Source organism: Gouania willdenowi, chromosome 18 (assembly GCF_900634775.1).
Source record: "Gouania willdenowi chromosome 18, fGouWil2.1, whole genome shotgun sequence".
Classification (NCBI taxonomy): Eukaryota; Metazoa; Chordata; class Actinopteri; order Blenniiformes; family Gobiesocidae; genus Gouania; species Gouania willdenowi.
In genome coordinates this window covers 12545253-12570469 of record NC_041061.1, presented here as the reverse complement: position 1 = coordinate 12570469, position 25217 = coordinate 12545253, and the positions used below count along the sequence as shown (strand labels likewise).

Sequence of the window (25217 nt, the reverse complement as noted above, 5' to 3'; positions counted from 1 at the left end):
TTTATAAATATCGCTTTTATTTTGCGAAAAACTCTAATGCAGCACAGCTATTGTCACAAAAACAGTTGTATTACTTTTCATGTGTGCTGCCACAACTAACGCATTTTTTCCGTGCAGCACCTATAAGAAGTTATTTTGTGTAATTATATATCGGGGCGTGGTGAGCAACAGAGGTACGGTCCACACCCAATTCCGGGGACTCATTGTCAATCGTAGTCGATCTACATAATGGACGCCCATGGGATCAACATATTAGGAACACTTGCTTTAAGCCCAAGCTTTTAAAGATCTCAGTTTTAGTGACCATCATTTATACAGATGGCCCTATTTAGGGTACAGCTTGAATTTTTTGCCTGAACAGTCGAGTTTTGATCGTTATACCACGGGCTTGGGCCGGGTTCGGACAATGTGTGCTAAATAAATGGTCAGGTAATACGTTTCGATTAGCGCGAGAAAGACGTACTAACCATGTTTATAGTTGTATGCAGAACGAGCGACGAGTAAAAAAAGCTGACATTAAAGAAGGGGTGCACAATACGTGGATCGCGTTTTACCGTTCGTCCGCGTTTGACCGGTCGATCGTGGAGGCATTTTGTGTGGATTGCGCACGTGTTCGCAAAATGTCATAAATGAATGAGAGCGGCACAGTCACGTTAACCAGAAGTGAAACCTAGCAATTCAGCTTTTGACCTCAGTGTTAGGGGGTGCTATCGCACCAATCTGTTCATTTACAACCTCTAATAATAAGTAGAAGAAAACCCTCCTTCAGCCATAAAGCGGCTCAGACCCACTCACACCAACTCGACCATTTATATTCATTATCAGCATCTTCATACAACCTACGCGTGTGGAAGCCATTGAAATTCTTCTAAAGAACAAAGTGAAACGCTCTGTGTGATACTGACTGGACCTGGTAAATGTGCTTTTTATTGTGGGTCTTTGATGAAATCAACAGCTGTGATTTTCAATTTTTTTTTCTTCATCGTATTCTAATTAAACTCAGTTTTTGAGTGTTGCTGTTTGAAAATTATTTATGTATTTTAATACAAAGAAGTGGAACAAAAGTCAGCATCCCATGTTAACATTTTGAAATCCAAGTTAAAGGCGTTTCTTTTTCTCAACTGCGTATGACGGAGAGGGAGAATTTAGACGTTTTTACTGCTTAGTTAACGTTTTTGCATTGGATAATTCTACTATGCTAGTGCACTGATGTGTCGAGTTGAAACAGGTTCGGGCTTAAAAAGACATCGACTTCATTCGGGCCAGACGGGTTCGGGTCGTGTTTGTCGTCTTTTTCCAGCCCTATTAAAGCTCTAATTCAGTGTTCCAGAAAAGTCTGTAACTGTGACTGGGACCTCCTTTCGTCATTTGTTTGTGTTGGAGATTTTTTACCCTCTTTGAATCAAAGATAGAACAAAGAAAGGAGAGTAAGAAAAAAAATGAAGAGATGAGGATGAGCCAAGGCCTTTTTAGTGCCGCTGTGACAACCATGACCGAAATCGTATTAAGGTCACAATGGGGGTGGCAGGGTGGAGTAAAGACGCTTTTGAAATTAATCGATTCTTCTCCGCTTTTCCTGTTGCTCCCCTTGTTTCCGTGACAGAAAAAGGGTGCTTTTCACATTCGCACATCATAGGTATATCTCAGTTTTGGCCTGTCTGCTTCATCAGATGTGGAGAGACGTGACAGGAGCAAATTGGCTCCAGCGTTCTGACGGGTGACCTTGTTGCATCTCACACCATCTTCCGGTCAGGCCCAAAAACACGGGCCCCAAAACTCTACTGTAGCCTCTAGAGTGGCGTATTTCCTTGTCAGGGATTTTATCCACATCCTTTAACTTCCTTCTCACACCATCTCCCTCGGTGATTGCTTCGCATACCACTTCTCACATCCCCACCACTAATGCCTTTTGCTATAGATCATTACCCTCCTCTCCCCTTCCCACTGTTAGCAATCGCTCAATCAAAAATATCTGGCCCTCCCTGTGGTCCCTGTTGTGTTACTCATGAGAGGTTAGGAAGCTTCGATCACAGATGTGCAGCTGTTTATTCTGTTTTTGATCTATGGAGTCTATGTATAGTTATTGGCATATTACAGCTGTCAGTCATGGCTATTCACATGCAGCCCTTGGGCAACTGGTTCTATTGCTTGTACTCATTGTGGTGCAGTGATTGGTTTGAATCTTTTTGCTGTTAATGATGCAACACCATACCAGCACACGTATTTATGAGCTGACAAACGCAGAAAAGTGGATATGAAAGGCCCCGCCCTTGGTCTTTCCCTTGCCTGACACAGCTCATTCTTTTTCTCTTTTCATTGGCTCCCTACCTCACATTAATATCGTTCCCCTCTAATAACTTTCTCATCTTTCAAACTTTACCCTACCTGCCCCTGCCCGCTGACCTCTATACCTCATTCTGCTGCGCTCTCCATTTGGAGAAGAGGACTCTTGTAAGCCCCAGTAACAGAGGTTAATCCTCTCTTATTAGAGCCGGGATTACTGAAGGGAAAGCAAAGGGAGCAGGCGCACTGGGTGGACTCTCACCACTACTTCAAGTGGAAGAAACCAACAGAACGTTATGAGTGATAGAACCGGCTTGTCTAGAGTGAGGAGAATAAACACACCTATGACATAATAAACTCAGTAGATTTTCTTTTAAGTTTTTTTTCCTTATGTGTCAAGTCTGCATTTTATTTCTCCATTGTTGTTGTTGTTTTTTTTTCAATCTCTGATTAGCCAATCAGAGAGAGTAGACAACTAACCACTAATCCAGAATAGTGGATTATTCTGCTGCTGGGAATCTTGATATCCATCAGCTTTGGACAGATCCATGGCAAACAAACTCTGAGGCTCTTGGCTGAAATCCAGTTGTGTTGCAAACATTCTGGCTCTTGTTACTATTTCTTGTACAGCTTTCATCATAATGAATTCTCAATCAGTTACTTAACAAATACTGTATTTCTTGTCTGTATAAAAACTATTTGTTTTAATTCCAATAGATATAAAAGTCATTTTATTTATCATTGACCAATGAATGAAACAACAAATCTCCAGATCAGTGTTGAGTTAACTCAAGTCTGTTATACATATTAGAAATTTCCCAAAATAAGGCAAATTTAAAGTAAAGATCCTAAAGTGACTGATATACTTGCATACTTTATTACTTACAGTATATGTGGAAGTGCAAACCAGGGCATATTAATGTTGAATTTGTGCTTTTCCCCAACCTTAAATCTGTGGCCCACTTAATCTCAAACTGGTCTGTGTTTGGCCCCTAAACTAAAAAAATAAGTTTGACACCCCTGGTTTAGTGTGTTCAAAGATGGTTTCCTCATTCTTTTGGTGCTGCTTCTTGTACAAACTTGAGTTAGACAAAATAATGTGTTCCAGCTTTTGATAATGGGTTGGTTAGGATAAGGACTGGGAGGAAATGGTTAGGATGTGGGTTAAAGAAATAACTTCCATTTAAATACATCAGTTTAAAATTATTTCCATACAGCATGAAAAAGAATCTGTTTCTATCAGTACGAAATTGCGATGGCACATCCGGAACATTACATGAATTCATTTAAGTCACATTTTTTACGATCATCTCGAGAGACAACCATGACTCATGCATGAGGGAAACCAGAGCATCTCAATGAAAATATGGTCAACATGTAGACGAGGGCAGCAATGGGCAACTGGCAGACTCATGTCCACTTGCACAAAACGACTCCAAAGACACACAAAATGACAACAAAAATACTGATGACAAGTCATTTCCTTCCTATAATAATGCTCAGATCAGACTTTATTCTAAATGCTGACATGAATGTGGATAATGTGGCCCTCAGAACGGACAATGACATTTTTGTGGCCCCCACTGTATTAGAAGTTGCCCACCTTTGTTTGAGGGCTATTCATTTCTTGCCCTAGACCAAAGGTGGGCATCTTTTCTCACAGCGGGTGCCCGTGATAATGTGTTTGTTTGATCGAAGGGCCACATTCTGTACATTCATGTCTGCATTTAGAAGAATAATCAATCGGATAATTAATACAGGAAAGAATCAAGAGGTTTTTTTCTCTCTCTTCTTCATTTCTGTTGTCCTTTTATGTATTTTTACTGTAAAACGTATGTCTTTTGGAGGCGTATTGTATATTTGTGTTGTCATTTTTTGTGTTTTTCCTTAGTTTTATTGTCATTTTGAGTAATTTTGTGTTATTTAGGGTTTTTATTAGTATTTCTGTTGTTGTTTTGTTCAATGTTGTAGTTTCTGGAGTATTTTCTGTGATTTTCTCGTCTTTTACTGTATTTTTTTCGGGTATGTTGTATTTTATTGGTATATTTTAGTGTATTATTGTTTTTGTTGAGTGTATTTTTCGTCATTTTGTGCTTTTACTTTGGGGTTGCATAAATTAGACTCTAATATGTGGCCCGCAGGCTGCCAGTTGCCCTTATCTGCCCTAGACAGTGTCGATCCTACATGTTTACGACCAATCCGCTCTGAATTTAACATTTTTTTAACAAAGCCAAAGCTAAAACATGCAGGATGGCAGTCTCCGCCCTCTCATTATACCGCTTTAGGAAAGGCTTACAGTACTAGCTGCAGTATGTATGAGGGTTTTATGGTTTTAGTAAAAGTCAGACAATTGTAGATATCCTCATTTTACTGCCATTGCTGCAAAAGAGGAACATGTTGTGTGCTTTAAAACCTGATTAATCTTTCTTTTTTCCAGCAGGCTTCCTGTGCGATGCGGCACTGGTTTAATCTAAAAGCTTCTTTTTAAAAAAAAATTGAATGTCTATTATTATTTTTTTTTTTATACTAATCCCACATTCTTCCTTCACTTTTGTGTGACTGTGAATTAAAGACAGTTATCGCCTTATTAATCTGTTCTTTTTCTCTCTCTCCTCTCTTTTCTCTTTCATGCCTAAAATAGAAGTGGAACAAAAAGGTAACTAAATGCCAACAACTTTTCTCCTCATCTTCACGTCTGTGTTTGCTTGCACTTTGTGTTGTTGTGTTGGTGATGGGTTGCTTTACATGGGTTTTTCCACACATTAAATTGGTCAATGTCCATTTCTTGGCTCATTGGTGTGTTAAACATGTAATTCATAAGGATGATATTGATATTTTTATTTATTTGTTCATGGAAATACAGCCCCAACCAAAAACAGTAAATAATTGACGTGACTTTTCATAATTTCTTGTCAATCAGCAGCATCACCATTGCAGATATAATAAGGTGAAATCATTACCTTCCAACTCCGCTTTTAGTGCTTATATTAACGCAAAAAATAATTCCAGCTGTGGTTTATCAGCTACATTTTATTAAAGCCGAAGGCTGTACGGGGGTTGATCAATAGCTCGTCCATTTCTCATCATAGTTCTAACATGATGATGGTTATAACCTTCAGGGAATAACAAGTCAATAATGTAGATATATTATAGTAGATGTATTCTTACCTTACATGTTTAATGTGCCTAAGGAGGCTTTTTATTTACATTTATTTAACCTGCTTAAAGCATAATTGAAGTTTTTTTCCTACAAATTATGTTGAAACATGTTAAACTTTGTCATATATTGTAAACAACATTTTTGACCTAAACAATTTTTTTAAAACTATATAAAGTTTTGGGTTTTTCTTTTTTTCTGTAAACCAAATGATGCTAGTTGTCATGGAAACCCCAAATAGTAAATTAGTTAATTCATTAAAGTTAAAGATCATGTTTTATTTTTATATACTTTTGTACTTTTTCTATAATGTACTAGGATACAGGAATTTAATTTTCCAGTTAATTAATGCAAGAGCCAATGCAATTTAGCATATTTTATTAAACATCTTTGTTTTTTTTGCACCTTCAGAATTAAAAATATACTGTGATAAGTTGGTTGATTAGTCATACATAGGGCTGGGTGATATATCGAGATAAATTAATATGTTTTTTTAATTGACATGATATTGTTTTTAGCGTTATTGCTTTATTTTAAAGCTTATTCCTCCTTAAAAGAGTAGTTTCTAAGAGTCGTTGGATAATTACACAGTCTTATCAATGCATTGTTTTATTTTCTGCAATGATAAAACATGAGTGGCTATCGCAAACTGACTGCACGTCTCACTGCATAGTGTTAATGTTTGACCACATGTGCAAAACATGGTGAAGGAAAAGGTTAGAAAGAAATAAATAAATAACGGAGGATTGGTTAGAAAGACCAAGTACAATGGCTCAGCTGTTTGAAGGCTGAGTTATGGTGTGTATTTCACCCAAAAACACTGAGTATACTTTAACCCAGACCAACCCAGAATCAAGCTGTGCTACAGAACTCACTCATACGTGCTGCCTCCCTATGAAAGAAAAAAGCCAAAACATGTTGTGAAGCTTAAAAAAAAAAAGTGTCTGTGTGGAATTTATTTTATTTATTCAGAATTTATATTGTATGAAACCATTTTCAGAAAAAAAACATCAATGTAGTTTATACTGCCCAGCCCTAGTCATACAAAATGAGATTATGATTAATAAGAAAAGTACCTTTTACTTTATCTTTCTTTACCTGTTTGTCTGATATGAGGTTGTTTTGCTAATATTATTATTATTATTATTATTATTATTATTATTATTATTATTATTATTATTATTATTATTATTATTATTATTATTATTATTATTTTTTGTGTGTGTCTGTGTGTTTGAAAGGTACATAGTGTGTGATGTTTTTGTGTTTAAAAAAATAACAAAAATGGGTTGTACGTAGCTTGAGAAGAATATGCAAATATACATATGAAACCCAATAAAAAAAAGACTTGGGGAAAAGAAATAAGAGTGGTAAGAATAAGATTAAAGATCTACCTCAATGAATTACTGCATTACATGGAATAAATAGTTGAGGTTTTTATTGTGGAGATCACAAAGTCAAGACAGTTGCAGAAAGTCATTCAAACTGAATAAAGTAAAACAAAGAAATGACTTGATAATGCTTTAGTAAATGTGCTGTGTTACCTACTTTACAGGCTGGAAATATGCCCTTTGTCAAGATGTTGAAATATGAAGCCGGATTAAAGTAAAAGACATAAATTTAATCATTAAACAAGAGTCAAGAATTCTGCTTTGTGCATAAAATGTGCAGGTTTTATAGCATCCGATGATTGATGAAGGTGAGGAGGAGAAGTAAAACACATTATAGACAATGGTGCTGCTGCAGTAATGGTTTATGAAATTCCTCCTGAAAGCCATGATTGCCTTTTGAATCGCCGCCTTAATATCATTCGTTCACTCCTCTATCTCTAACAGACTTTAAGCAGCACATTTTCAACCCACCCTCATAGAGCCCCAGTGTGTTGTCAGTAGAAAGCTTGCCTAGTCTGACCTTATACTGGAGCACAAATGGTGTAGTTCTGCCACAGAAACAGGCCTTTTAGCATTTAGTAGAGCCACCGCTGAGATGCATGTCGAGGCTTCCTGTCACCGGGACGTGTCTCGCCACATTTTCACCTGCAGGTAGACAACATGTTTAATCTTGGGAGATTACAAGAGGGTGGGGGGGGAATCTCTGTTTTTGCTGTCTATTTTATTTATTTATTTTTTTCCCCTTCCTTCCTCCTTCTCCACTCAGAGCTGGGCTCAGAGCTCTCAGCGGATGTGGGGCTAGAACCTGTCAGAGCCCTGTCAGCCTGCTGGCTCATTACAGTGAAGAGAAGCTCCTCACACACATTGTTTTTATTTCTCAATTGCTGCAGCTCACAACCTGTGGAAAAAAGAAACCTTGTATGGACTATAATTATTTCTTTATTCATTAATCCATACATTGTTTACATTTTTTTGAGAAATTGTTGCCTGTTTGTGGGAGAATAACAATTTTAAACTATTTTTTGTAATGGTTTGCTAATTACTAAATGTTATGGGGTGCCGATTGTAAAGTTGATGAACAGCAACTTATTGCAACATTTAGCAACAAACTGTTTATGAAACGCATGTTATTTTTATTTTTTTATGTTACTTTTGACTAGATTTACAGCATTACTGGTGAAATATTATTTTTGTCCTCGTAAAAATAGAATGTCAATGTTAAATCTAAATGTAAATGTCACTTTTAAATATAAATGCTAAATATTAGGTCTAAATGTTAAATGTAAATGTTAATTCTAAATGTAAAATCTAAATCTAAAAGTTACATTTAAATATAAATGTTAAATCTAAATGCTAAATGATAGATCTAAATGTTAAACCTAAATCTAAATGTTAAACCTAAATCTAAATGTTAAATTTAAATGTGAAATGCTAAATGTAAAAGGTGAATTTGCATACAAGTTAAATATTTAGTTTCACATTTAGATTTTACATTTAGAGTCAACAATTAGATTTACAGTTAACATTAAACATTTAGATTTACATGTAATATTTAGATTTAACGTTGACATCATAATTTTTTTACGTTACTTTTGACCAGATTTACAGCAATATTGGTGAGATTTTTTTTTATCGTAAAAATGTGATCAATTTAAATCTAAATGTTAAATGCAAAATCAAAAAGTTGAATTTGCATATTTTACATATAGATTTAACGATTACATTTAACACTTAGATATAGATGGAACATTTTGATTTCACATTTAGCATTGAGATTTTACATTTAGATTTAATTGTAACATTTAGATTTAACATTGACATTGTATTTTTACGAGAAAAAAATCGCAAATTTCATAAATATTGCTGTAAATCTGGTCAAAAAAATAACACAAACATTCACATACGTTTTGTAAACGTGATTTGTTGCTAAATGTTGCAAAAAGTTGCTGTTTTTTTTTTTTAGCATGTGCAACTTTACAATCGGTGCCCTGTGAAATGTACATGTTACTGTTTTCTTGTGTAAATATTGTTTAGATTGTATCATGCATTTCCTGAAGAAAATGCTGGTGAGGATGGATAAGATGACCCTCTAAAAGTTTGTATAATACCTCGGAGTCAGTATATGCAAAGCAAGGCAATTCAACAGTTTAAAAATCAATAGGAACGTTAAAATAAGCAGTAAAAACATATAAAATCAGTTGAGTTATCAATCAATGATCTGTTCTCTGATAAATAAGTACACGGAAAAACATTACTAAGAATGCTATACATTCTTCATATACTGTATAACAGTGGTTAAACAAAGCCTGATATCTGAAGCCACACTATTGACCATGTAATGAACAATAGTAATCATGTACCATTGACTACATCTAGCAATGAAGTTTAAAGTTTTAGAATTGCAATAGACTGGAAATGGAAATGTTTAATCTTTTGTGTCATTGTGTGACTTAAGTTGACACGAGTTTGATTCGAAAACCAGAAATCATATTTTTTTTTTTTTTTTTTTAATTTTTTTTTTTAAATTAAGTCAAAGAACATTGTTTGCTTCTGTTCACTGAAGCCTTTGATGAGCTAAAATTAGCTTTTGCGAATGGTTTTGTAGCTCTTGAGCCGCTCCAGCTGCATTGCCTTGGCCATGCCTTATCAGATTTGAGGAGGAACCAGTTCACATGTAATTAGTTTATTGTGCACAGAGCTGTAAATCAAGCCACAAACTGAAAACGTAGATGAAATAATGGAAAAGCAATCATTGGGATGATGTCATTTTAGTGTTTTTTTTTTTTTTTTTTTTTTTTTCTTCCATTTGGTTTGCCCTTTTTAAAGAGCTGATTTGGTCAACATTTATTTTACAGCTTTTAATTACTGTTTTTGTTTCAGGCTTTGTGGAGAATACAATTTACATTCACAGCCACTGATACAACTTCCTTTTTTTTTTTTTTTTACTGTGTTTTTTTATGTAGGAAGACACTCTGCATATTTGACCTAAAACCTAATTAAATTAAAATGCTAATTTGTGCGTTGATGTGCATGTGGGTGATTTATAGCCACTTGTTTAACTGCATTTCACAGCTTTTTGGTTTTTCTTCTCTCTCTCACTGTCAAAAACAATAACCCAGACTGTATTTGTTTTTTTAAAGAGTAACTAAACCCCAAAACCACTTTTTTTTCCTGATGGAAACAAATGTATTTGGATATGAAGTAGTGTTGTTGAACGATTCTAGTCACTTTCAATTTGACGTATTTTGTTGTAAAAATGTAAGAATGACTGCCCTCTATGGGTTGAAACCTGGCGATTATAGTTGAATCTTGCTATTGGTTGGGAATGGTGGTTTGTGACGATTTGGTCACAAACCAGCCCTGTTGGCCCCGCCCCTTCTATAAAAACTCATACCTGTTGAGTAGTTTGAATTAAGAGAATTGTAAATAGAGAGCAGTGCTGAGTATGTAGTTAGCATATATTGTTCTTTTGGAGATTTTATAGTATAGTCTGGGCATTTTTTAGAACTTTGGGATTTAGTTACTTCTTCATTTTGTCGTACGTTTTTGACAATTTCAGGTAATGGTAAGTATTTAAAGTCAAAGAAGCAATTGCTTGAATCTTTTATTCAGATTTTTCCTCGACGAGATACCACCACAACTGATTGAGCTGCATTTTTAAACATTACATGTGCTGATGAGTTATCCACTACAAGCCAATGTAACTCTGTAATTGTCTTTCCTCATTTTTGGCTCCTCAGTATTCCTGTGCCCAGGGCTTCTGCGCAGGGTCTACCAGAGCGAGCACCTCTTCGAATCCGACCACCAGTCCGGCGCCTGGTGTAAAGACCCTCTCCAAGCTTCTGATAAGATCTACTACATGCCATGGACGCCCTACCGGACCGACACCTTGACCGAATACTCGTCCAAGGAAGACTTTGTCGCAGGAAGGCCGACGACGACCTACAAGCTCCCCCACAGGGTCGATGGAACGGGCTTTGTGGTGTACGACGGGGCCCTGTTTTTTAACAAAGAGCGAACAAGAAATATCGTCAAGTTCGATTTGAGAACTCGCATCAAAAGCGGCGAGGCTATCATAGCTAACGCCAACTACCATGACACATCTCCTTACCGCTGGGGAGGGAAGTCGGACATTGACTTGGCCGTAGATGAAAATGGCCTTTGGGTGATCTACGCCACCGAGCAGAACAATGGGCGCATCGTCATCAGCCAACTCAATCCATACACGCTGCGCGTCGAGGGAACCTGGGACACGGCGTACGACAAACGCTCCGCATCCAACGCCTTCATGATTTGTGGTATCCTCTACGTTGTGAAGTCAGTTTACGAGGATGATGATAACGAAGCCACGGGGAACAAGATTGACTACATCTACAACACGGAACTGAGTCGAGATGGCTATCTGGACATCCCGTTCCCCAACTCCTACCAGTACATAGCTGCTGTGGATTACAACCCCAGAGATAATTTACTCTACGTTTGGAACAATTACCACGTGGTCAAGTACTCGCTGGATTTCGGAGCATTGGACAACAGACTCGGTAAGAACAAATTTTATCTATCCATTTACACGTCTACACTAATTTACCTATTTTTCAAGTACGAAGTACCTGTTTGTGTGGACGTTTTTGCTGCTAGTAGTAGTTAAGTCAGTACTTTGAAGAGATACTGAAGCGCAGAAGAGTTACATCTTGATGTGCTATTAGGCAAAAACAATCTCGAATACTGTATATAAAATGTATTTCTGGCTATAGGCAGACAATACAACTATAGGGCCCCATGAGCCACTAGGGGACACCAAAGCTGTCATTGTTTGAAGCATAATGAGTTCAAAATGGTTGGCCCCAAGTAATCATGATTGACAGTCACCCATCATTCAGCAGTTTATGGACAATTTCAATGATTATGAATTTCTCCCTGTAGTTCTTTGCTAGCAACAGCGCTGAATATACTTCCCTATACAAATACTTCTATTATGAATTTAAACCAAAAAAAATTACAAGGGACTAGAGGTTTTGCAATCGTTTTTTGCCGTTTATTAGACATTTGTTCACAAAAAAAACTTTTTAGATTGTCTGAAATGTTAAACTAAAGCACAAAAAAGAAGATTCCTCTAGACCAGTCGTATGCAACTGGTGGCCCGGGGGCCACATGCAGCCCTCAGTCTAATTTTGTGCTGCCCTTAAAACAAAATTGTAATTCAGGAAATTGGAAGTTATATGAAGCCCAATAGGGGTGTGCCAAAATATTGATAAAACGATATATCGCAAGGTTTCGACTCGCGATACGTTATCAATTCACTGGTACCAAATATCGTTTTTTTTGTTTAAAATTTTTTTTTATGATGATTATTTTTTAATTGCAACATACAAGACACGACAATACAATATATCTACATACATGATACACAGAGATAATGCAGTACATACACAGTACAATGAGACGATAGGTGAGGAGTGGATATTTACAAATGGGTTAGTGCAGCAGATAAATTCAAAATTTTTTCAGTGACACAGATATCATGATGTATCGTAGATGAAAAAATATTGCGATCTATCGCATTGCGAGGTACCTGGCAATACTCAGCCCTAAAGCCCAACATAACGCACAAACTACAGAAACACAGAAGATGACAGCAAAGTACGCAAAATGATAACAAACACTAAACAACGACTTAAACACAAAATGATGACAAAAACAACATATACAAAAAGACTTCAAAGACGCAACAAAATGTCAAAAAAATGCACAAAATTTACAGAAAAATACACAAAAAACCACAATAACACAAAAAAAATAACAAAAAACACATAATGACTCGCAAAGCACACAAAAAGACAAAAAAGAAAAATGCCGTTTTAACAAGAAAATAGACTAAATGAATTAAAAAATACAGAAAAGGTCTGAAAACACCAAGGAAACCCTAACCAAAGAACTACAAAGACAAAATACTTTATTTCCTGTATTAATGCTCATTATTCTAAATACTAACATGACTGTTGATAATATGACCCACAGATCATATACTGTACAATCACGTTTGTGGCCCTCGTTGTGATAGAGTTGCCCATCCCTGCTTTAGACGATATAGAAAGTATTAACCTGCCATGAGAGACAATAATAGGCACACACACACATTGCCTGAATTGAATTCAATCCAGAGACTTAATTTCAACGTAGAGGACTAAACTCATTCACCCTGGAGAACTTTGTAACGCTTCCACTTAATTGTTTTTCTTGTAATGCTCAGCGTGTTTCTCACACTTTCTCCGTCTGCCCACTTTAGACATGTTGGATATAAAGAAAAGCTTTGGCATTGAATGTGTTCTTGTCATGCATGTAAGTATATCTTCATATTGTAGCAATCTGTGAATGTGTGGGCTGGTGATTTCAGCCTCCTGTGAACATACATTCAATGTGCTACTTCGTCTCTTTTAAAATGGCAGAAAATAAAGTGAAGCTGTTAAATGTAATTTTACAAAGCCGGGGATTTATTTCATTTCTAACTGAACATTGTAATCCAATTTAGTTCTTTTTGTATTTGGTTACTCGCTGAAGGATTTAATATGCTCCGAAAACGTGCAACTAAAGACTCCTCACACTAAACTTCCCATACTCTTCCCCTGTTACATTGTTGTTATTAGAATTGTCTGCTCTTTGGAAAGCTTAACAACAGAGAAAAGAATGTGTTTTGACACCGGTTTAATTAGTTTCACCTTCTCATTAACAGCTCCAATTAAAAAAGTTGACTGTGAAATCACAACTTCAGCTTTTGGCCTGAAAGTGTCTCTACCTGTTTCGTGCCGATACTTCAAAAAAAAAAAAAAAAAAAAAGTAATTTGCTGGTTGTTACTTTTTGTTATTTTGTCTTTATTATCTTACACCCAAACACACCATTATTTAAATGGTGCAAAATTGTCTTGTGCTAACATTGTTAAATGGATATTATTATAGAACACAATGTTAACACACACACACACATACACACTTAAACTCAGTATTCTTGATGAGAAGCCGTTAAGTGTTTGTCTAGTATTGCAAAATAGGCTGCTCTTCAAAAGGCCTGCTACATGAATATAGATGGTAAACGTTGCATTAAGTGGATGGACAGAGTTGAAGAACAAATAAAAGTGTCAGATAAAACGATTGATGAGGATCAGACGAGTGAATGAATAAACTCGTAAACCTTTTACTTTAAACAACATTCAGAGCAAACGCACAAAGAAGATCAAGAGTTGTTGATCGGATAGTTGAAGTTAAATTCATAATACAATCTCGTGTTGTGGTCAGTGTTGGGATAGTTACTCAAAAAAGTAATCCATTACTTATGTTAATTGTAGTGAGATTACTTTAATTATTATTGCATTTTAAGGGTTACTTCACTACTTATTACTTTACTTTTTTATTTCAGAAGCTAGTTTTTGAACTTTCGGTTCACGGTGACGTCCAGTGATTGTGCTAGTTCAGTTATCCAACCAGGGCTCAAGGCGGTACTGGATTGTGTGTCTGCTGTTATAGCTCTGCCGCGAGAACAGACGTATACGGCCGATAATACGAGTAACCGGAAAGTGTGTTCCTATAGAATAGTAAAGTAGTTTTGTTACCAATAGTTTAAGTGTAGTGCGTTACTTAACATTGTTACCAAAAAAACGAATATTATTTTATAATGCGTTGCTTTATAACATATTATTTTACAAGGCGTTACTTTATAACTCGTCACTTTAAAAATCGTTACCCCTTACACTGGTTGTGGTTGTGGCTAGTTTCAAATGTCGTACTGCAATGTGTTACTATATAACGCGTTACTTTATGACGCGTTACCCCCAACACTGGTTGTGGTTACGTTCAAATGTCATACTGTAATGCATTACTTTATAACACGTTGTTAAATAACGTGACCCCTCCTACACTGGTTGTGGTTAGTTTCAATTGTCGTACTATAACGCGTTACTTTCTAACACATCATTAAGTAACGCGTTACCCCCAACACTGGTTGTGGTTGTGTTTAGTTTCAATTGTTGTTCTGTAATGCGTTACTTTAAAACGCGTTGCCTTATAACGCGTTACCTCTAACACTGGTTGTGGTTGTGTTTAGTTTCAATTGTTGTTCTGTAATGCGTTACTTTAAAACGCATTGCGCGTTACCTCCAACACTAGTTGGGGTTGTGGATAGTTTCAATCGTCGTACTGTAATGCGTTACTTTATAACGCGTTGCCTTATAACGCATTACCTCCAACACTGGTTGTGGTTGTGGATAGTTTCAATTGTCGTTTGTTCGTTGAATATATAAAAATCAGTGAAGCCAAATTACTGTTGTGCTTCCCTTGGTTGTTGCGAAACTTTATTATGTTTTTAAATTTGACTAATGTACACATGTAGAAGTTATTACTTTTACGATTGAAGACAAAACATGCCAAAATCATTGTGTTTGTATTTGTCATATCTGAGAAATACCCATACTCTCCTGTTACAGGTGTATTGCTCACTATTGGACATCCTCTCTAACCACATGCAGAAAAAATTGACTCGTTGAACAATGGATTGCATATAAAAATTCTCCGTCCTTGTAATTCTGCTATCTTCTTCATGCATATATAATGTCGTCATTATGTGATGCTACATGGCCAATGGAGCAGCAAACAGACGCTCTGCTGTGTTCTTTATTCATAAATATAGGCAACAGAATGCAACACCCGCCACGAGCCAATGATATCAGCAACCAAAGCCCAGCCAAGCATCAGGAGGTTAATCCAATACTTATTAATGTGGCATACTTGCTCCCAGTTGCTGTTAGAAGTTGGAAAACCATTGTAGTAGTTACCCCAGGAGAGACAAATTGACATTTGATGTTGTTTTTATGTTTTTTTTTCTTTTTTTACATACACGTCTAATGCTGTCTCCAGTAATGTGAGCTCACGCTGGATTTTTATCTGCAGTTGGACCAATATTTTTTACCCAAACAGCCTGTGTTCAAGGACAGATGATCTACACCCAGCAGTGCTTCCATGACAACTCAGTTGATAATTGAATTCAGTGCATCGGTGATAAAATATGTGCTTGCAGTCTTATTTTAAAAGGCTGATTAAAAAAGAAGCTCTTTTTTTTTTTTGCACTTTTCAAGGGTATGTTCACTGCAGAACATACACATGCAATTAGAATGAGCCACATTTGTTGTATAATTTAATCATATAGAATAGAAAATATGTATACGGCAGCACATTTTCAGCATATACCGTACATTTACAGTCTGTTTCAATCACCAGCAGTTCAATCATTACTGTTATAGGCACAGGAAGGAAAATGTGACCCTCTATGGTGGGTTTGCAGTTGGGGAAATTCATTGGCTCTCAACAACTGTTGACCCAGTTCTCCAGATCAACCCCGTCACTGTTCTCCTCATGTCCTTCATACTTGTGCATTCAGTTGAACAATCTCCACTTCAGACAGTGGATGTGACTGTTTTAGAAGTTTGTTGGCCGGCAGGAGTAAAGTACTAAAGCTCTCTTCGTGGAATAGTGGAGTTATATCCATGATCTACAAAAGACGAGTGACTGATGCATTCGTAAATGATTTCAGAATAGATCAATATAAATGACAATTGGCAAATTTAGCAAACGTATGGTGATAATTGTATAGTAAGAGATGAAAATATGCATAAAAAAAGACAAATGGCCAAAAACCGTGAAAAATTTTAGTTTTTTTTTATTTTAGGTTAACGCTGTGGTAAGTCCCCTAAAAACTAGTATTAATATGATGAACAGCATTAAACTGACATAAAAATGCAGTAAGGCATCAAAAATTACAAAATTGTGACCCAAAATTGGAGGTAAGGCTATAGTAAGCCATAAAAAAGGGCAAAATGTGACAAACGCAAATTAATATGTGAAAACTTTTAGAAGCTGTGTAATAATTGGAGATGTATTGAATAGAATAGACCTTTATTGTCTGTCCTGAAGCAGTGACATAATTATTTTTTAACACATTCAACACATTCAACACAATAGAACACATTCCGCACAGTAAAACACACAAAATTGGCTTAAAAACACACAATGAGGATTGTTTTATAAAAAACAGATCAGGATTTAATTTGGAAAAGACCCAATCAAGCCTTCATTATAGTAAGAGACCAGTGTTACCAGCAGCCCCAAACACTCTGAGTTTTAGACCCTTGGTTAACCCTAGAACCCTATCGCTAAAATTAACACCATCACTATCGCTGGGGGATTTTTACCCGATATATTATACCCAATAAAAAGTGATTATAATCAAAATATGACAATACATGACAAATTAGAGTTGTGTGTAGAGTTCTTTTATTTTCAACTGTGCTATGCTTAGCTGAATAAAAAAAAAAAAACTACCATTGGTGGACTCTAAAAATATGAATAAAAAAAAAGAAGAATCAAAATGACTGAAAAAATAGGAAAGTGTCAAACATGTCAATTTGTATTAGCGTGCGCACCTTCAGATGCAGTCTTTTCAACATGAGGCTTACAAAGTAGACTACATCTGCATTGACAGATTGAACCGTCATCACTTGCCCTTTAAGCAAATTTCTACAAGGCAATGTGCGAGGGTTAGCATTATAGAGATTTTTTTTTTTCCCTGAACTTGGAAAAACCCTGAACACAAAATATGGTGAGCATACATTCTCCTGGAAATTCTATTGCTGCAGCATAAAGGGATTCTGCTCTGAATGCAGCTTTGGATTCTTTGGGAAAGATGTGGCTAGATCTCTGAATGTTTCACAGTCGTAGTCCCATGTGTGGGAATATATTGTCGCATATTGTAGATGTGTAGTCACATCGTCTCCATTGATGTGTTCACTTTATCTGGGTGTACTATTCTTCTTTTCAATATGAGATGGAGAATTAAGCTTTAGTCAATATAAGGCAGCATGGCCACGTTTCCAATGACTAGGAAAAGCTTCGTCTCGTGTGAAAATTGAATGATTTTTGTCTTGCGTCCTTCCTCCTGACTCCCCATCCATCACCGCCCCACCTTGATCCAGAAATCATACACAGATCACCTGTGTGGAGAGACATGGCAGGCAATCCTTCAATTAAATCCAATACGTGATCCATCTTTCCTGACATGAACCAAAATGGAGAAAACATATTTAGAGGTAGAAAAATCAAATAGTTTGTACTTAGGATGGGGATATTTGAGTTCCTGTAGTTGGCAGTGATAAACTAAAGCAGGTAAAATGGATCGACTCGCAGCTTCTCTAGAAATTCCAAATTGTCGTAGGACTAAAGTTCTGCAAAGTCCCATTTCTCTCCACTTTTAGAAAGTGACAGTAGACTTTAGTGGCTTGATTGTTCACTGACTCAACGTGATATCTTTTCCACCAGCCGACCAAGGGAAATCGGAGGCCATTAGAACATCTTTAAATCTTTCTGTCATCATGTCAAAAAATCCCACACGCCGATTTGCTCGATTCAATTTAAGTAGTTTTACTGTTGGTGAATATTTTTTTTTTTTTCTTCTTCATACTTTTAGTACTTATTTTGTAGTGTGGAATGTTAGAAAATACTTGATGAATGGGTGAATTTGTCAGTTTTGCTCATAATTTCCAAGTGATGTTACAGTAGGTATGAGAAAAACTGACAATTGTAGTATTAACCAATTGGTTACATGAAATTTAACCTTCAACAATCCACAGTGTTCTACAATTGAATAAAAAAAAATATATATACATATATATATATCGAAGATTTTAGATGCAGTCCGATAAAATCCAATATTCGTTTTCTGGCTGATATTGGACCGATATCCAATATAAATATCAGATTGGGACACCACTAGTTTCAGCTTGCAGATTAGTAAATATTAAGGGTGGGATGATATCACTTTTTCACAACCAGAGACATAATCAATGTCCAAATTCCTGCCAAGAAATGTAGACATGCTGATATTGTTGAAAAAGAACATGTCCATATCTTATATACGAGCTGTGTTTACTGTTTTACTTCAAAGTTTTAAAAATACATATATTTTATTTGAGGTCGACCGCATTTTCAAAGGCCGAAGCAGATTCCAATTTTTTTTAAATTTTTTATTTAATTTCAGCCCATGACCGATATTTAAAGCCGGTTTTGGAAGCCAATAGTTTAGGCTGATATACTTTTTTTTTTAAAAGCACATTGACGATTGCAACACTCGTATGATATAAATGTATATATTAGAAATAAAATTATTATTGAACTTTAAATATACCCGTATACAACCAAGTAAAACAAAATTCATTATCCTGTTAAGGATGTAATAGGATAAGGATATTTGATCGGGCACTATTATATTATATGCTTTACCTATTATATCGGCTTTTTATTTGTAAGCCTATTGGTTTCTACCTCTCCTATGCACATGCTATTATTTTTATTACTTTGTTTTTTTTTGTATATTCATACTTCTGAATGGATGTTTTCTTTATGTAATTTCTTTTTTCCTTTAATGGCTACTCTAAAAAATAAAATAAAATAAATTTAAAAAATTGGCCAATGGCTGATATTGAAAATATATGTAGAGTAAATTTGTCATACAGCTTCACCTACTCTCTCAGAATTGATTATATGGCAGATGTAACTATTACATCAGCACTAAATGAATGCATCAGGAACTAAACTGGTCATTGGTACAGGATAGACTTTTATATTAATAATTATGTTTGTTCAGAAATGTTTCTGTCACTAAAACTCCTGAGATGCTCTACTAAAATAAAATGTTCAGCTGAGACGTACATAATTATGCAACCAGACATGCTTCTATAAATACATGTATCTTACCTAAAGTAGCGACAAATCACATGAAAAGAGCATTTGCTTATAAGGGAATGTATGAATGGAATCTACTTCTCAAGCAAATAGTTCTGATGGAAAACCATTTTAGATTCAGAATTATTCTAAAAAAGTTTATTCTGTTGAATAAAAACTTAGTAGGTGAGACATTAATGTAAAGCTGTTCCAGAGTGAAGTCTGTACCTTTGACTTAATTATGTTTTTATTGTGATTTCATTGTTTTTATAATGTCTAAGATAATTTGATTCTTATTTGTTTAATGGAATTGTAATATCTTGCCTGTTAGAAACACCGGGCCTTATTTTTCCAATACTTATTGATAACTGTTGTGCCAGTTATGTATGTTTAAGTCCAGGACTTTGTTTATCTTTGTGTAATTGTTTATTTTGTATTTTTCTACGGACCCCAGGAATAAATGGCTTATGGGGACCCTAATAAATAAGCAATAAAACAAAGGCAAGCTAAGCAACATTGGCCTCATGAAAATAGTTTTTTTTAATTTTAATTTTTTACTCTTATTTTTTTTTATTTTTCACTCTTTTTTGCAATTTTTGAGTGGCTGGCATGTTCACCACATAGGATTTATATGTTGGTATATTCTGAGAGAGTAGGTGGAGCTGTATTACTATACCAAAATTCAGTTTCCTGTGTGATGTAGTTCTTGAGATATTGGAAGCTGAAAATGGAAGAAAAATAAGAACGCGCAAATATTGACACCCACCGCCCCACACTGAATTGGCCATATCTCAAAAAGTGAAAATTTGTTGAAATGACATGGAATGACCCAGCATGGTTATTTTTCCAACATAATTTTTTGGGGGGGTCTTTTTTCCCTTACCAAAAATATTGTCTCGTATCAATATGGTAAGACCAGTAATGTATATCATACCATGAGTTAAATATGTTGCATAAGTGATTCTTAAAATTTGGTTTAGGCCTCCTCGATAAGAATTTGCACGGCATTTTGTGGAAAGATTGATTTCTGTGTGCTCGTGACCATGCGTGCATATGTATGAGCCGTGTACCATCTTCACTGTATGACCTCCATCGCTGCCCCTCGAAGTCCAGGGAAAACGACTTGGGAATGGGAAATTAATTGGCAAACAATGCATGTCCTCCATCCATTATGGTTCTCATCGTGTCATCATTTCCCGGCGTTAGCACATGTCTGGTTGGGGAGGGTTATCACACCTCCTCTTTGCTACCACTACCATCAAGCTATTCATCTCTCAACACCCTAGTTGCACTCTCTAATGGCTTTACAGATTCACAACAAAAGGGCTTCATTGAATCTCATGGATTTGATCAGGGCTTTATTTTCCTCCCTTTCTCTTCACATATGGAGACATGCAAATGGAGGTGGCATTGTATGGCAAACATTTGCCGTCTGATAAACGGTTGAGCTCAATGGTTTTCCACATAATAAAGCCAGAAATGACTTTTCTTTTTCTTTTTTTTTTTTTGGGTTGTATAACAAATCTCTAATATTTCTCCTTTTTCTACAAGCTTTTATAACTAGTTATTGAAGTCAAGCTCTTATCAGTTTTAGTTTCCCCATTGCCTGTATTTTAATAAATAATAATATTTAACCAGTGTAATTTTGATAAATCCTGATTTTTTTTTTTTTCACCTTATTACACAAGTTAAGTATAGGGCCCTATAAAATCGCGGACGGAACAAAATGGACAGAATCGGCATGAAATACGTCACCATGAGGGAAGGAACGTTTATTTTTATGGCGAAATATTTCTGGGGAGCGCTTTCCAGCGTGCACCGCCCTCCCTCTCCCGTCATGGCTGCATTAAACACCGCCTGCCAGAACCACCTGAAACGCCATCTAAACTGCCAAGAAAACTACGTAAATCATCACTGACTCCTAAATACAGAACCGACCAGTGCCTGCTTAACCTTGCTGTGCCTGTAAAACTCTGTGCGTTTCTTGTCAAGCGCTGAGTCACTCTGAGCAGCTTCAGATGCTTAGAGTGACGTTTTCATAAAACAAGTTAATTCTGCTTGTTAAGCAGCACTGATATGTGTCCATGTTTACAGAGAAGTTGATCATACTAGCACTGAAATGAGTGTTTTCTGCATTCATTTTGTTTTTAATGATTTAAAGTTAATTTGCACAAAATTTGGCAATATTTTGTTGAAGCATTATTTTGTATCCGTTTTCCCTTATAGATCTAAACATAACACAAGGATATTGGACCAGTTGTGGTCAGTGTGTGCTGGATACACTTTGTTTTACTTGGCTGTCATTCATGTGAAATTGATTGACAATGTTTTGTAATTCCTGTGAAATGGATTCAGTGCAGTAGATGAATTCTGAATTCCTTCACTGACACATACATTGTAATGTATCGTGGATGAATTTTCTCCGTGACATATTGATTATCGCTGCATCGTGATAATATTGTTATCGTGGTCAAAAGAATACTGCAGATATATCATATCGCGAGGTACCTGGCGATACCCAGCCCTAGTGCTTAAGGTTTTCGACTTCTACTTTAGCCATCTGTTCGAGGACGATTTGTTGGATAACGTGGTCTAGTTTCGTTAAGGGGAACAACTTCATTACCTCCATCAATAAGGTTGTGTTTTCACCAACGTTTGTTTGTTTGATTACTTCAGTACTTACCGGATTTTGACAACATTTTAACCAAAGACCTTGACCGTTGACCTTACGCCATGGAAGATTCCGTTAATTTCGTCCATTCACTTTGGAGTGGATCTGGATCAATATACTGATTCTGGATCAGTTTCAAAAATAAAAAAAAAATCCCTATCTCTCATTATTAGAACATTTTAAACATGCCTACTTTGGTTTGTAATTGGCACATCTTTATGAAATTTGACTGTGTTATATTGGGTTGGTTCTTCAGTTAGCTCACCTAGTTTCATCCAGATCGGAGCCGTATTGCACATTTCGTTGACATTTTTTGTAATTTTGTTATTTTAATCGTAATTTCACATAATTTTGTATTTATTTATTTATTTTTTTTTCAAAAACATGGGCATGCCCAAACATTTTGACGTATTTTATCATTATTAATGGTGATGGAAATTTCTTCCAAGCCTTTATAGTGTGAATGACCTTGGTACAATGATCAGGGTCACTGATCCAGATAACTGCCAGTATCTGGCAAAGAGGAGATTTGGCACTTGTCAGAGGTTTGTGTTCCCTGAGCGCTCTCGTTTAAAATCATACTTTATGTAGAAAACACCCCTTTTTATAAAAAGATTGAACCAACTCACTGCCTAGCATCCTAAATTTACTACAGGAACAGAATTAACAAAAAGTTGTACGTGTAAAGTAAAACTATTAGTTTTTTCAACAGGGTCACGTTACCCTGTGAGATCGTGTTGAAACTTGACTAAGTTACAAATTGAAACCTTAACTTTGTAATACTGTATGTATGGCAAATCACAATTTCATACAAATTTCATAACTTCTTATAATCAGTAAAAATCCATCTGTGTGTTTTGCAACCTGAGGTTTTAACATACGGTAGTTTCTGAATAAGATTTACAGTACTGTTAAACGAATAGGTAATCAAACGTTGTATGATTCTGGCCATTGAAGGAACTTTTACATGCTGGAAACTATGGGGAAAAGGTCAAATTAAACTGCCAAGTGTGCAAAGAAGGCAGGTCCATGTGCATGAGATACTAAAGCTATAAATTTGGAGGCAGTCGGGTTCCAAATTAGGCTGGAAAGAGTCGCTTTACTACGTCACTCACACATTTAGCCACAAAAGCCCTTTCCACTTCTTTTGATCTTGAGTCAGTAGAAGTTTCTTTGAGCCAGTGAGCCACGTCTTAGTAGGGCAATGGTACTGTAATAATTTCATAATAGCATACCAGTCATGTTTTTTTTTTCCTTTTTTTTAAAAAAAGTGATGTGAAGCGGGCTTATCTAATTGTAGACGCCACAAGCCTTGGGATACACAGAGAGAAAGCAGCTAATTAGTTGGAAACGAATGCTTTGAAATGAAACACAACGCTGTGTGTGCGGTGGGTAGAGACTTCACGCCTTTGTAAGGGAGGAGGAGGAGGATGCTATTGTGCTGTAGAGGCTGAGCTGATGTTAATATTAAGAATTCAGAACTGTATTACTGTCTTCTAAAATTATTATTATATTGGAAGTTTTTTCCCTAACCTTGAATAAAATGTTCTATCCAGTTGTAATTAAGGTTTAGGGATATATTAGGGAGATATAAAACTAGGGATGTAACTATTCACTCAAATCCCAATACGATTATATTCACGATACTGGGTTCACGACACGATTCTCTCACGATTTATTTTACAAAATGGGACTGTCGACAAATGATGACTGAAAAATATTCCTTTATTTTTTTCGGGAAAAAAAAAAAAAAAAAAATACTGTACTATTTTTATTTTATTTTTCATTGTCAAATAAAAACATATAAAATACAGTGCCATTTAACTAAAAATAAATCTTGAATTAAATAAATAAAGGAATAATACAAATGAAGAAAAAGCCTATTAATTTAAATTATGGTTCTACAGTAAACAATGCAAAACTGCATTATAGTTCCTTCTCTTTTTAAAAGTGCAACTGAAAATGTATTTTGTGCCTTAACAATTGGACTTTAAAAAAAAAGTCATTGTATTATATTTACATCAGATATTTGTTTGGACCAGCAGAGGGCATTGGTAACCCAGTGGTTGGTTGGCATGCAGCTATTCTAGCAGTGAAGTAGAGATGCTATGCTAGCAGACAGAGCTAATAAAAAAAAAAACCTGACTTTTACAGATATTCACATAATATTACAGATATTCTTTCGGTGCTAAAGGGTTAAGGAATCATTTATGAACATGTTGAAGAGTAGTAGGCGATTCTGCCCGCCGCCTACGCTTCTGGACAAGAGAAGGATAATAAGATAAATAGATAGCGCCCTCTGCTGTTTAAAAAAAGTACTGCGATTCAATTTTCAGAGTATCGATATGAATCGTGATACCTATAAATCGATTTTTAACTGCCTTACGATTAATCGTTACATCCCCTTCTTTGCAGCAGCATATTCATTGTCATTCTGGGAAAAAAAAGGAAAAAAAGAGTTTCAAAGTTATGGGCAGCATGACTTCCTAATTAAATACATCAGTTTGAAATTATTTCCAAGCAGCAGGAAAAAAAAAAAAATTAGGAAATTGTGTCGGCACATATGAAACAAATGGATTATTTAACCCTCGTATTATCCTCAATGCATTTTATCCTTGACCAAGTTTTTGTGTCAGGCACTTTGTTAATTTGCTGAATACAGAAATAACCCCTTGATAATGAAATGTTGACCTGTTCTCTAGCGCCACCATCAGGCCAAACTTTTAAATTAGAAAGATTTTTTCTTGAATGGTTTTCATCCAAATTTTCTCAAATTTACTGACAACATTAATGACCATTAGAGTACGAACCATATTGGTTGTGGTGATGATATGACCTTTCCTTCAGCGTCACCATCAGGTCAAACTTTCACTTTTCACTTCTTCATATTTTCTAATTTGGGGTACACGTGCACCATGTCCACTATGCACCATATTATCTTTCCATCTTTGGAAGG

General features: G+C 35.8%; 1 protein-coding gene across 9 annotated transcripts in view; it reads left to right on the top strand.

Annotated features, from left to right (window-relative positions):
- The window catches only part of LOC114480492 (adhesion G protein-coupled receptor L3), a 372070-nt gene that overhangs the window by 233680 nt on the left and 113173 nt on the right, over positions 1–25217 (top strand). For 7 of the 9 annotated variants that reach the window (XM_028474684.1, XM_028474688.1, XM_028474687.1 and 4 more), the window contains exons 6-7: positions 4925–4939; positions 10572–11372. In XM_028474684.1, the coding sequence (XP_028330485.1) occupies positions 4925–4939; positions 10572–11372 (816 nt within the window). The remainder of the gene's footprint in view (positions 1–4924; positions 4940–10571; positions 11373–25217) is intronic. The other 2 variants (XM_028474691.1, XM_028474685.1) reach the window with 1 other exon arrangement.